Source organism: Chionomys nivalis, chromosome 5 (assembly GCF_950005125.1).
Source record: "Chionomys nivalis chromosome 5, mChiNiv1.1, whole genome shotgun sequence".
Lineage (NCBI taxonomy): Eukaryota > Metazoa > Chordata > Mammalia > Rodentia > Cricetidae > Chionomys > Chionomys nivalis.
Window position 1 is genome coordinate 90,819,055 of NC_080090.1, and position 14,264 is coordinate 90,833,318.

Here is a 14,264-nt window from a genome sequence, read left to right on the forward strand (position 1 = left end):
CTGGCCTGGAACTCAAGGAGTTCCTGAGTGCTGAGATTAAAGACATGTCACCACTGCCTGGCAATAAATCTAAAAAAAAGAAAATTAGCAAAACTCATATCAGGACTGTGAAGATAGCCCTAGAAGTTCAACATACCTCTTTTTTCTTTCCATTCTTTGTGTTTTTTCAGTGTTACATGTCTGGCATTTGGGGGACCAGTGCCTGAGCCTACCTAGCTTGTTGGGACTGTCACAGTTCAGACACCCTAACAATTCCAATAACATCTCGTGGTATTTAAATTTTTAAATATTACCACAGAGGATATGGTTCAGTTGGTAAAGTACTTGCTGTACAGCAATGGGGACCTGAGTTTTGATGCTCAGTGCTCTTGTCAAACACCAGATGTGATGACACAACTGTAATTCTGCACTGAAGAGGCTGGAACAGGCAGCTCCCTAGGGCTCACACTCGAGGTATACACCCAAGATCTACCTCTGGCCTCCACATGTTTGTGCACACACAAGTTCGTGAACATGTATACAGAAGCACAAAACTTTTTTTTTTTTCTGAAGATTACATTGGTCGAACCAAGTTCTAATTTAATGATCATAGATAACACAGTTAAATATTGTGTGGATAATCACTGTATTTTATAGCCTCATCAGTGTTATAAGGTCTGGATTCTTTCACATGCTTCTAACCATTCCTTGGACATGGAGCTGCCCTGGACAGCACTCTTCCTGAGCACTGTCCTCCTGAGTTTTTCATGCCAGGGGATTGACCTGGAACCCGACAGAAATTTTATTTCAGCCGCTGGTCCTCTTACAAATGACTTAGTGTTTAACCTGAGCCATCCACTGGAAAGCCAAGGCTCCGGTTTTCGACCTGATAGCAAGGACTTCTACGTCTGCCAGCAGCCATTGCCCTCTTTCTTGCCACAGTACTTGAGCAGTCTTCGTGCCAGTCAGGTCACCCATTACAAAGTACTTCTATCATGGGCACAGCTTCTCCCAACGGGAAGCCCCGAGAATCCAGACCAGGAAGCGGTGCGGTGCTACCAACAACTCCTGCAGTCCCTGAAGGCTGCCCAGCTTCAGCCCATGATGGTCCTGTGCCACCAGACGCCACCCACCCGCGGCACCATCCAGAGAGACAGGGACTTTGCTGAGCTCTTTGCCGACTATGCCACGTTCGCCTTCCAGTCCTTTGGGGACCTTGTTGAGATCTGGTTCACCTTCAGCGACTTGGAGAAAGTGATCATGGATCTTGCCCCTCAGGGTTCGAAAGCTTCTGCTCTGCAAACCCTCAGCAATGCCCACAGGAAAGCCTTTGAAGTTTACCACAGAGAGTTCTCTACTCAGGGTGAGTACACACGGACATGGTGGCCCGGCAGCAGCCCTCACCATCCTCTGATTGCTTCTTAGGCAGGAACTGATGTCTCTCCCATCTCTGCCCTTCCAGGAGACCCCAGATCTCAACATTGGTGAGAATCCATTCCCAAAGGGGACAAAGATATAAACACACAGCGTTTGTCTGAAACGCCTTTTCTCTTCCTTTGAGATAGTGTCTCTTGTAGTCCAGGCTGGCTCACTGTGAGGTCAGAAGATAAGTTTGAACCTTGAATCCTCCCAAATTCACATCCTGAGTTCCAAGATGACAGACATGCCACCGCAACCAGTTTTATGCAGGGCTGGGGTTTGTGCATGCCAGGCAAGCGCTCTAACCACTGAGCCATATCCTAAGCTCCTGAAAATTGTGTGTTTGTCTGTGCGTGTGTGATTTTATTTTTATTTTAGATATGTGGGTGTTTTCTCTACAAAATCTGAGCACCATGTGCGTGCCTGTGCCCTCAGATCCCCTGGAACTGGAGTTACTGAGGGTTTGAGTTTCCATGTGAGTGCCAGGAATCAAACCAGGGACCTCTGGAAGAGCAGCCTGTGCTCTTAATGCTGAGCCATCTCTCCAGCCCTTGAAAACTGTCTTCTAGACCCTTCCTCAGGGTCAAGTCTGTGCAACTGTCTTTCTCTGCCCTTCCTTGAAGGGAAGTTTATAAAGTCAGGATTCCTCCCACTTTCTTCTAACTGCTCCTTGAATCTGGAGCTGCCTTGGAGGGACAGTGTTGTCCTGAGTCTCTACAAGGAGACCCGACTGTGGTTCCCCTTCTCTTACGGAAACAAGTGTGTACCTTTTAGTTGGAGCTTACATTTCATCAAGCGAGGCAAAGATAAATAACACACCGATGCGCAGTGAGAAGACTGTGATTTGTAAATGTTCGATGGAGACTAAAGCTAAAACCTTGCCCACGAGAGGCAAGTGCTCTACAACTGTACTGACTTATTTTTGTTATGAACAAAATATATCACAGGGACTAGTGCTGTGTGTAAATTCTTGCCACCTTCTGATCATTCCTTCTGATACCACCTTCAAATTGAAATTATCCAGGTGTGGAGGTGCACATCTGTAAATCTAGCACTTGGAAGACTGAGTGTGAGGATTTTAAGTTCAAAGTCAACCTGGTGTGCAGATCTCTGTGAGTTCAAGACCAGCCAGTGCTACATAGTGACATCCCCATCCCCCCAAATAAGAAAAGAGAGAAAAAATGAAGCCAGTGTTTTAACATAGCGGCATTCTTTAAGACCTCAAAGCATAATGCTGTTTACACCATTGCTACAATGTTGATGTTCTATCCTATTCTGTCAATTTTAAATGAGGTAATTTTTGTTATACATAGTGTGAATATAAGCAATAAACTCTTAGCTAGACATAGTGCATAAGCCTTTAATTCAAGTACTTGCAGGCAGAGGCAGGTGGACCTCTTTGAGTTCAAGAAGAGTCTGGTCTACATTCTGGGAATCTGTCTGTCTTGGTGGAAAAAACAAAACAAAACCCAAAAATTAACCAATAAAAACTAAAAAGAATCTACCTTTTTCTGTTCAAAGTTTAAAAACTAGGTGGGTTTTTGTAGTAAGAGGCTGCCAGTTAGTTCCGAGCTGCTCACCTCCAAAATAACCACACAGAAATTGTATTAATCAAATCACTGCTTGGCCCAGTAGCTCTAGATTCTTATTAGCTACCTCTTACATATAAATTTAGCCCATCTCCATTAATCTGTGTATCACCATGTGGCTGTGGCTTACTGTCTCTGGTGGGGCTACATAGCTTCTCCTGACTCTGCCTCCTTTCTTCCAACATTCAGTTATGTTTTCCCTGCCTAGCTCTACTCTACCCTATCCCAGGCCTAAGACATTTTTTTTTATTAGCCATTGGTATTCACAGCATACAGAGGGGAATACTACATCAATTTATGGTGATGTAAACCTTAAATTCTTGTACTTGTGAAGCAGAGGCAGGTGGATATCTGAGTTCAAGTGTCTACAGAACGAATTCCAAAACAGCTAGGACTAAACAGAGAATCCCAGTCTCAAAAAATGATCATACAAAAAAAAAAGAAAAGAAGCCGGGCAGTGGTGGCGCACACCTTTAATCCCAGCACTTGGGAGGCAGAGGCAGGCGGATCTCTGTGAGTTCGAGACCAGCCTGGTCTACAAGAGCTAATTCCAGGACAGGATCCAAAGCCACAGAGAAACCCTGTCTCGAAAAACCAAAAAAAAAAAAGAAAAGAAAACAAACTTAAATGAGCACTGTGGTTGAGTGCTTGCATAGCAGCATAGCAGAGTGCTTGCCATGCATGCAGGAAGCCCTGGGTTGCAATACCTGCATTTCAAGAACTGGGCATAGTGACACACGTCTGTAAGCCAAACACTGAAAAGGTGGAAGCAGGATGACCTGAAGAAGTTCAGGGTCGCCTTGGGAGCTGAAGGCAGAAGGATCAATTCAAGGTCATCCTTGTCCACTTGGAAATTTGGAGGCCAGCCTGGAATACATGAAACCCTGTCTCCAAACACTCAGGAGGATTATGTATTTGAGGCCAGTCTGGGACAGCATAGTGAGACCCTTCCTCTAGACCTACCCCCATCCCCAATAAAAGGCTAAGGACTTTAGTAGACATCCCTAGAATGAAGATATGGAAATGGACAAACAGATACAACAACAAGAAAATCCCCATGAAACATCAATAACCGTTAGAGAAATGCAAATGAAAATCATATGAGTGTCCACTTCCTACCTATTAGGATGGCTATGAGGCAGACCTTGATGGGGTCCTGGAGGAGCTGCAAGGTTGTGCCTCCCTGTACAGAGTGTACAACGGTGCAGCAGCTATGGAAGAAGAGTGAACGCTCCTCTGGTGGGAATGCAGATGCACACACAGCACAGGGAAGCAGTCCAGCTAACACCAGGAACCCCACCCCACTGTGAACAACAGCCAAAGAAGAGTTGACACTGGTAGCTCATTGAGTTGTACCTTTTGAAAGGCTGAACATGGGCTGGGAACACACTTTAGGATAATTCTTGGTATTCTGCCTTTTCCAAGTGCTCTCTGTATTGATTCAAACAACAAAATAGTCTCTTAGCCATGCATAGTGGCACATGAATTTAGTCCAAACACTCGGGAGGCACAGGCAAGCAGACCTCTGTAAGTTCAAGGCCAGCTGACTTCCAGCACAGCCATGGTCACAAAATGAGACGTTGTCTAACAAAATCCGAATAAAAAACAAGCTACTCTCTTAGTGAGATATTGTATTTTTAGCCACTTTGTTTTCTAGAGTCTGTCAGTTGCTAAAGAGAAGTCATGGTCCTGATCTATCTCTTCAGAAGCCCCAACCCTCCCTCAACTACTGCTCTTTCCTGTTTGGTTCCAGGAGGGAGGCTCTCTGTCGTTCTTAAGACTGAAGATATTCCCGAGCTCCTGCTCTCCCCATCCTCGGCTGCACTCACCAAGGTAGATGCTGCATCTGTAATGCCTAGGGTGAAATGTGATTGTATTTATTTATTTTGAGATGAGGCCTGTGTAAGAGGACAAGAGCGCGAGGCTGCTCAGTGGCAGTGGCACAGGTGTATTTGAGTCAACCTGAGAAGGGCTGTCACCAGAGAAGACCAGACTGAACTTCCCCATGGGCTAGGGTTTTTATCAGGGATGGGGAGGAGGGTTGGTCAAAGGGCAGAGGGTTGGTTTGGCCAGGGTTGTTGTTAATCTAGGACAAGCAGGAATGCTACTTGTGCTGACTTCATGACATTGACTTAGGGAAATTGGAGCTGGTAGTCTCCTGAGTGGGGCAGGGGTGGAGTTGGTCCTTAGGCTATGATTAATCACAGAGAATGGGGTGCTATTCAGACCAGAATGGGGGTGTCTCCAAGGTGGATGGTCATGCTCTTATTCCCTCAGTCTCACTATGTAGGTCAAGAAGCCTCGAACTCACAGAAACGCCTGCTTCTGCTTCCCAAGGTGCTAGGATTAACAGTGCACACCAGCATGCCTGGCTAAATTGTGATTTGCTAAAAGTGAGATTTTGTTTGCTTCTTTGCTTTTATTATTAGTTTTAAATTTTTGAGATAGGGTCCTATGTATCTCAGAGTAGCCTAGAACTCAGTATTCAGCAGAAGATTATCTTGAACTTGTGAGCCTCCTGCCTCCAGCTCCTGAGTGCTACAGCCTGATTACAGGCATGCGACACACACCTGGGTGATGCAGTGCTCTCATTGAACTTTGTGGATGCTGGGCAAGTACTTGGCTAACCAAGCTACAAACCCGGCCCTGGTTTACATCTCTATAAACTCTTCTAAACAGTATCCATTCCCAAGATTTGTAGCTAACTTCAAAGGAAATAGGCCTGGCTCTTGATCTGTCATGTTTTAGCCTGGCTCCATTGAGAAACCAGAGTTCAGACAGGCATGGTGTCACACGCCTGCAATCTCCGCTCTTAAGAGGCAGAAGCAGGAGGATCTTTTTGACTTTGGGGCCATCCTGGGCTACCTAGTGATTTGTAGACCAAGCAGATACATACTGAGACTCTGTGTCTAACAAAATAAAACAACATAAATCCTGGGACCCACATAGTCTACACATACTCACATAGAGAGAAAAATATATCAAGGTGCTAAGACTCAGGTGTCCCCACCCACCATTTCCTCTAGTAACTGTTATTTACTTACTCACTCCTTTATTTGCTTATTCATTTTGTTTTTGAGAAAGGGCCACATGTATCTCAGGCTAGCCTAAGTCACTGTATAGCTGAGGATGACCTTGAACTCCTGATCTTCCTGCCTCTATCCCACAAGTTCTGGGTTATAGGCATGAACCACCATGCCTGGTTTCCATCGCGCTAGGGTGGAACCCAGGCCTCTGTGCATGCTAGGCAAACATCCCTCCTGGACCACATCCCCAGCCCAGGGTCTCTACTGGTCTAAGCTAATAGTTGCCAGTGGGGGAAGAGCACCTCAGGAGAAAGGGGAGCCCAGATAAGAGCCTCCTATTGGGGGACACCCTTTTTTTATTTTTTGAGACAGGTTTCTCTGTGTAGCCTTGGCTGGTTTGGAACTCAGTTTGTAGCCCAGACTTGCTATGAACTCACAGAGATCCACCTGCTTCGGCCTCAAGAGTGCTGAGATTAAAAGCATGTGCCACCACTGCCTGTATTTGGAGGACACTTTTATGTGGTGTTAATAGTAAGGAGAATTTTGCTAGAAATATAAGAAACAGAAAAGGAGGGAAACCAGTGAAGGTAGGGATGATGTAAAATGGTAGGAATCCAGCACCAGCGTAGGAGAGACACCGGGCAAAGCAGGAGTCTAGAGCCAGAGAGAGGCAAACACCAGGGACGCCAATAGAAAGCCCTGGCGGGTTGCACTTCCCAGAAGGAAAACACACACTGTCCTCCTGGGTTTAACCCTGAGCTTTGTGCTGCATGCATGGGGCAAGATACCAGTTCAAAGGCTGTTACAGGACAAGGAATTATTATTATTATTATTTTTGCTTGTACAAGGATTTTTATGATCAGCCCTTTGGTCTCTTGATTGCAAATATCACTCTGTAAATTAATTTAGATGGCATCCAGTCAGCAAGAGATATATTTATTCAGAATCTTATCGTGGCTACTTTTCAAGTTCCTGAGCTGTCAGATGTTAAATCTGGTGGACACTGGGGATCACTTGATAGGAAGGCACTGGGGAGCCAGTGAGGGTTGGGCGCTAGGGCATAAGACACTTGGCTCTCAGTTGGTGCCTGACCTGTGAAACAGCTGACCTGTGGGAGGGAAGGGCAGTGATGAGCTTGTGATATTCCAGCCAAGAGAACAACAGAGTGACCAGCCAGGCATACGGAGGCAGGTGCGTGTGTGTGTGTGTTTGCACATGTGTGACTCATTGTGCTGTGTTCCCATGTTTAGATCCTAATTTAAAATTCTTCTAGCATATGTAAGCCAGAGACCAGGTAGAATTGTTTGTTTTCTATTTTGATTGTTTTTCTGTGTGTGCATGTGTGCACTAACTAATGTATTACATGTGTGTTCAGGTGCAATAACCTGCTCATCTGTGAGGTTAACATTGGGTATCTTCTTCTGTCACTTTCTATCCCTCTCCCTTTTTGGAATCAGGTTCTCAGTCTATCTCTGAAACTGGAAACACTGATTCCACAAGAGTAACTGTCCAGGGAACGCCCAGGACCTGCTTATCTCCATCTTTCAGCATTAGGGTTAAAGACAAACTCTTGAGATTAACATGGTAACACATGTGCTTAGTCTCACTACTTAGGAGGCAGATGTGTGGAGATCTCTAGAAGTTCAAGGCCAACCTAGCCTACGTACTGAATTTTAGACCAACGAAAGACTGCACAGAAAACAACAACAACAAAAGACATGCTCGTGGATTTGAGATAAATACTGGGCATCAGAAATCATAGAAAGAAATTACTGAATGAGCCAAGTAACCAGCCCGTTTCTTTCTTTTTTTTTTCCTTCTTTTTCTTTTTCAACGCAGGGTTTGATTTCTCTGTGTAGCCCTCGCTGTAAAATGCTTACTGTGCAGATCAGAGTACCGTCAAACTCAGATATCCACCTGCTTCTCTCTTTCGAGGGCTGGAATTAAACAGCCTGGCCTTCCTTTCTTCTACCTTTTTTGGGACAGGCTTTCTTTGTGTAGCATTGGAGAGTGTCCTGGAACTTCTTTGTAGAAAAGGCTGGCATCGAACTCAAGGAGATCCACCTGCCTCCACCTCCCAAGTGCTGGGTTTAAAGGCGTGAACAACCACTGCCCGACTGTCCTTGATTTTTTTAAGAAATTCATTACATTTTTATTTTATGTGTGTGTGTGTGTTGTGGTGTACGTGTATGTTATTTGTTGTGTGTGTTGAATGGGTGTGTATGTGTGTGGTGAGTGTGTCTGTATGTAGGCGTGCACATCATAGGGCACTTATGTGGAGGGCAGAGTGAAATTTGGGGAGTCTCAGTTCTACCCTCATGTGTGATGGGGTGAACTCAGGTCATCAGAGTCGAGGACAGACACCTATAGCTGCTAGGCCCTGTCACTATTCTCATCCTCCTCCTCTCCTTCAAGACAAGATCTCACGTTGCACAAGCTGGCCTTGATCTCACAAGGTAGCCAAGGATGAGCATGCTGGAGTAGAGACAGGCATCACCATGCCCTGTTAATGCGGTGCTGGTGACAGACCCAGGGCCTTGCACACGCTCAGCAAGCATTCTTCCTACTGAGCTACATGCTCAGTGAGCAGGAGTCCCTAGCTAGACTATGGGTTAGAGAGCACGGGTGATCAGGGCTGTGTAGCTTGTTTTTCTGCTAGTAGAACTGCTCAAGCCAGGCTTGACTGGGGTGGACTTCAAGCTGTGGCCTGAAATTAAAACAAAACCCCAGCCCCGGAGGCTGGAGAGATGGCTCAGAGGTTAAGAGCATTGCCTGCTCTTCCAAAGGTCCTGAGTTCAATTCCCAGCAACCACATGGTGGCTCAAAACCATCTGTAATGGGGTCTGGTGCCCTCTTCTGGCCTGCAGGCATACACACGGACAGAATATTGTATACATAATAAATAAATAGATATTTAAAAAAAAAAAAAACCCAGCCCCAAGAGAGTTCCCAGATATCACAAAGGTCAGGGGAGGGGAATCCCTGGGGGAAGTTCCAGACACTGATTCCCTCCCTTGGTGCTCCTCCATTTGCTGGCACCGCACACCCAGCACACCCATTTTCACACTTACTAGTTCACCACACTCCCGCTCCTGTTGTACTCACATGCACACTCGTCCTCAGCTTTCTCCTGGGAATCCCAAGATCGGGGTAGTCATGGGGAGAACCAGCACACTTCTGAGGAGGCCTTGTTCTAATGCTTCTTCTCCATGTTTCTAGGACTCGGTTGACTTCCTCTCTCTTGATTTGACTTCTACATGCCAGAGTGTGGCGACTCTACCACAGAAGCTGAGTGACCTGCAGGTAATGTGAGGGCTTTTCCATCGTGATGGCGAGTGGACAGCTTATTAGAAATGTGACAATTGCCTAAGGCGTGGACTGAGCCTTTCATAACAGCCATGAGATTCCCACTTACAGATGTGGGCTTGATGTGGGTTTCTGTGGGCTCTCTGTGGGCTTGATGTGGGTTCCCTGTGGGCAGTCCCTGGGTGTGCTCTGTGGCTCAGTTAGTAGCCTGCTTGCCTTACAGGAGCAAAGCCCTGAGTTCATCCCCAGCACAGCACAAAACTGTGTAGTAAAGCTTGCCTGTAATCCCAGCACTCGGGAGGTAGAGGCAGGAGTATCCGGAGTACAGAGTCATTGTCAGCTAAACAATGAGGTCAAGGCCAACCTAGGCTACCTGAGACCCTGTTTGAGAGAGAGGGATGGAGAAGAGAGAACAGCTGCCCTGTGAAAGGGTCTGTGCAGTGGCCCCAAAACCACCACCAATAAAGCTACTTTAAAGAGAAGTCAAACATACCAGCCTGAAGATAATTTCCTTTTACACCGAAGATGCTGGAAAACAATAGAGGGAAGGAGAGAAAGATCATGAGAGGCAGGCATCAGCAAGTTTGCTGTGAGATGGTTTCTCCCAGTAACATCAGAAGCTGCAGCCATAGAGTGTCACCAACATAAAGGAGGACAGCCCATGAAGCCTCAGCTCTGCACAGAGAACTACAGGGCACTAGTGCTGAGAGCAGGACAGGTGCTTCTCCCCAGGGAAGAGCACACCAGTGGGCTGTCCAGTGCCAAGTGGTCAGCCTGAAAACATACATACAAATAACAGTATACGGACTGAACAGGTTATGGTTAGAAATGTATGTATATAAACATACTTACAAATACACCCACGCAAGCAATAAGAATGGACGAAAAAGGAACTCGTGAATTTGAAGAAGAGGAGGGAGGAGTATATTGGAGGGTCTGTGGGGAAGAAAGAGAAGAAAGAAATGTTGTATTTAAATGACTATCCAAAAAAAAACAAAAAGAACAGAGGGAAATCAGCCACAGGAGCTAAGATCTCACAGTGACAGCGCCTCTAACTTTTGAGAACTGTGTGTGTGTATGGTTCAGTGTGACTGTGCATATTTGTGTAAATGCACGTGCCTCCTGCTGGGAGGGAAAGGTATTGCCCCGGGTGCACAGAGGCTGGAAGAGGGCATCACATCCCTCAGAGCTGGAGTGACAGGCATTTGTGGGAGGCCTGCTTCTTACACAGGACCTGAACTCATGATTGTGGAGTGGGTGCTCTTAACCACCAAGTCATCTCTGTAGCCGCTTGCTTGACTTTTTATTACAGAAAGTTTGAAACAAATCCAAAGAAGAAAGGAAAGTATAGGATCTCCTGTGAAGACATGGCTATCTTGTTCTGCCGTAGCCAACTTCTTTACCTGTTGTGGTGTATCTTCTTTTTTCTAAAGTTTATATATTGAGACAGATTTTCATGTAGGCCAGGCTGGCCTTCTGTGGCTAACTTTGCACTTATGATTCTCCTGCCTCCTTGTCTTGAGTGCGGACATTGTATACCTGCGCCACCATACCTGGTTTATGTAACAGTGAGGATGGAAACCAGGGCTTTACACTTTCTAGACAAACACTCTACCAGCCAAAGTACATTCTCAACGTCACAAAGCAGAGTATTTTTTCAGCAAACCATGAACAGTCATGATCATGGTTATGCGGCCTCTTGGTTAAACATTTTAGGAAGTGCAGGCTCCTACACAAGCAGAAACCTTGGTCCTGACCCTAATCTTGCTGGCGTATAAAGTGCTCCGTGTAAAATGAGCTGCTATGGTTATCACTTCATTTAGGAAGGGCTGGTGGTCGGTGGTACTGACTAGTGTTGCTCTCCAGAGTCCAAGTCTCTGCCCTCAGTAGGCGGGGTGACTCGAGGTTGTTTCTAGAAGGTGAGCATGTAGTGTCTTCCCTGCTCCCATTACTAAAGGCATACTTGTTGGTCTTCATCTTTTCTAGAATGTTGAGCCCAAAATGAAGGTTTTCATCTATACCCTAAAAGTTCAGGATTGCCCATCCACAGGGAAGAGCCCCTCCTCACTGCTCTTCAGCCTGCTTGAAGGTGAGTGGACCAACATGTGGCAGGTGTCGAGTGGCATTTGTTACACTGGCGTGTTAGGGAGCAATATTGACGTCGAGGGTTCTCTTGAGGGAGGGGCCTAGGAAAATGGCTGAACTAAGAGCCTACCAGGTGAGGCTCTAGTCCCATAAGTCCCCTGGCAGTGAGCTCCTCCTGTCCGGGTACACAGAGTGGTCCTGTATAGATGTCAAGGGTGCCCAATATGAAATGTTCCTGACTCAGGTGTGAACTGTCAGCGTGGAAACAGCCTTGTGTTCCCCTGTTCTGAGCAGTCTTGGGAGCATCTAAGATGCTGAAAATCTCTAGACCTTGTGGTCTAGAGGTCACTGTGTAGTCCTGCCAGGCTTTGAACTCAAGGGCAGTCTGTTGTTGCATGCGTGTGTGCATGTCTGTGTCTGTGTGTGTGTGTGTGTGTGTGTGTTTGTATGAGTGTGTGTACATATTGATACAGGTACATGAGGAAAACAGAAGAGGCTGTTGGATCCTTTGGAAATGGAGTTACTCACAAGTAGTTGTGAGCTGCCTACACTGGGTGCTGGGATCTGAACTCGGGTCTTCTAGAAGAACAGTTTGCTCCTTATCCAGAGTTATGGCGCCTATCCCATGCCAGGCTTTTTGTGTGGTTCTGGAGGTTGAGCTAATTCCTCATGTTTACCCAGAAGGCACCTTACCAATAACTCCCTAGCCTTCTTTTTCAAAAATTTCACAATACGTGGCAATGGCAGACACTTTTAATCCTAGTAGTCAGGAGGCAGAGATAGGCAAATCTCTTAGTTCAAAGCCATTCAGCTCTAAGAGCTACATCGTGAAATCCTATCTCTAAATAAATAAATAAAATAAAATAAAAAAGCCCGAAAGGAGGTATGAACATGTTCCTAGGACCAAGACTCAAGGGTGGGTCCAGCTGTCTTCTGAAGTTTTTGGGTCACTGATATTCACCCTGTAATATGAGGACCAACATTCTAGTTCTAAGCAGACCAGATGCATCTATGTTATCTTCAGAAAGTCTTAGCATCGTCACTTGGGTTAGAGTGGTTTTAAAATGAGGTAAACTACTGGTTACAAGTTTCTGCTCCAGCTCCACACACAGTTAACAAACTGCTTTTCTTACAGTCATAAATAAAGACCAAGTACAGACTGTTGGGTTCGACATCAGTGCATTCCTGAGCTGCTCATCCAGTTCTGAGGAGAGGTAATGCTGGCTTGTGCCATTAACAAGAAGGAACGGTTACTATGGGTTCTGTTGCATACATGGGCAATCACTGGGGACCATTGTCCTGTGTTTTAGTTCTGTTTAAGGCATGTGTGCGATGCAGGATCCTGAGTGAGTATGTAGTGCACCACCTGCCTGAGTGAGCCCACAGAGGTCAGAACGTCAGAAGGACAGATCCCGTGGAACTAGAATTCCCATGTGAATGCTGGGAGCTAAACCCAGGCCTTCTGCAACAGCAGTGATTCGTCTTAACTGCTGAGCCATTTCAGTCCTGACTTTGCCTCCTGGGACAGCAAACAGGTCACAGTCATTTAAGAGATGAGAGGTGGAGGCTCAGAGGGAGGCTGGAGAAGCAGTAGCTCGTGGAGATGTGCCTGGGCCCACACAGTCCGGCGTCCTCACTGTCAGACTCTCCTAGGTCTGCATATTTAGCAGAGCTGAGATGAGGATACTGGGGAAGTGTGCACATATGTGGCAGAGAAAACAGGCTATGGGGCCAGCTCCATGGTTCATGGGTAAAGGCACCTATGCCCAAATCTGATGACCTCACTGTGATCTCTCAGGCTCACGTGTTTGAAGGAGACAACTGACACCCTCAATTGTCATCCAACCTCCGCACATGCCGTGTGCACACCTCACATACAGAGTCTCTGAATGAATGAATGAATGAATGAATGAATGAATGAATGACTCTGGTGCCTCAGAGGGGAAAGGTCTTGCCTGTGTCCTAGTTAGCTTTCTGTTGCTCTGATAAAACAGTGACCACAGCAAACTGGGGAGGGCAGAGCTCATTTCATCTTACAACGTACAGTCCTCCAAGAAGGGCGTCAGGGCAGGAACTCGAGGCAGAGTTGAAGCACAGGCCATGGGGGAATGAATGCTGCTTGCTTGTAGGCTTTCCATGGCTTGCTCAGCCCTCTTTCTTTTTTTTTTTTAAGATTTCTTACTTTATGAATTTGTGTGTTTTCTCTGCGTATGCACATCAGAGGAGGCACTGCATTGCTTGGAACTACAGTTATAGACATTGCTGAGTCAACATGTGGGTGCTAGGATTTGAACTCACAACCTCTGGGAACACAACCAGTGTTTTCAACCTCTGAGCTGTCTTATCTCTCCAGCTCCCAGTCTGCTTTCTTGTACAACTCAGGACCATCTACCCAGGGGTCGTTCTACCTACAGTTGGCTTGGCCCTCTCACACCCATCATTACATCAGGAAGATGCCCACAGACTTGTGTACAGTCCAGCCAGACATAAACGTTTTCTCAGTCAAGGTTTCGGATGACCCCAGCTTGGTGTCAGGTTGACAAAAACTAAGCAGCTCACCAGGCAAGTCAGGTGACCTGAGTCCGATCCCCAGGTCCCATGTAAGTGCAGAGGAAGAAAACAGACCCCATGAAGTTGTCCATATATAAAAACCACAGCAATAAATAATGGTAGTTAAAGGTAAATAAATATAGTAATTTTATTGAAGCGAAGAAAAAAGAGAGATTAGGTGCAGATCTGAGCAGCCCACTAAAGCTTCATGAAGTTCCTGATCCCAGTTCTTCAGTGTGAGATGTGAACACCTTCTCTGAAGCATAGCACCAACAGGAAGCAGAGCCTGCTCCAAGGGATCCTTAAATTA

General features: G+C 46.2%; 1 protein-coding gene across 2 annotated transcripts in view; it reads left to right on the forward strand.

Annotated features, from left to right (window-relative positions):
• The first annotated feature begins 693 nt into the window (after nt 1-693).
• LOC130874809 (lactase/phlorizin hydrolase-like) overlaps nt 694-14,264 on the forward strand; it is a 38,020-nt gene continuing 24,449 nt past the window's right edge. For both annotated transcript variants that reach the window (XM_057770312.1, XM_057770313.1), the window contains exons 1-5: nt 694-1,342; nt 4,741-4,820; nt 9,233-9,316; nt 11,306-11,408; nt 12,540-12,618. In XM_057770312.1, the coding sequence (XP_057626295.1) occupies nt 694-1,342; nt 4,741-4,820; nt 9,233-9,316; nt 11,306-11,408; nt 12,540-12,618 (995 nt within the window). The remainder of the gene's footprint in view (nt 1,343-4,740; nt 4,821-9,232; nt 9,317-11,305; nt 11,409-12,539; nt 12,619-14,264) is intronic.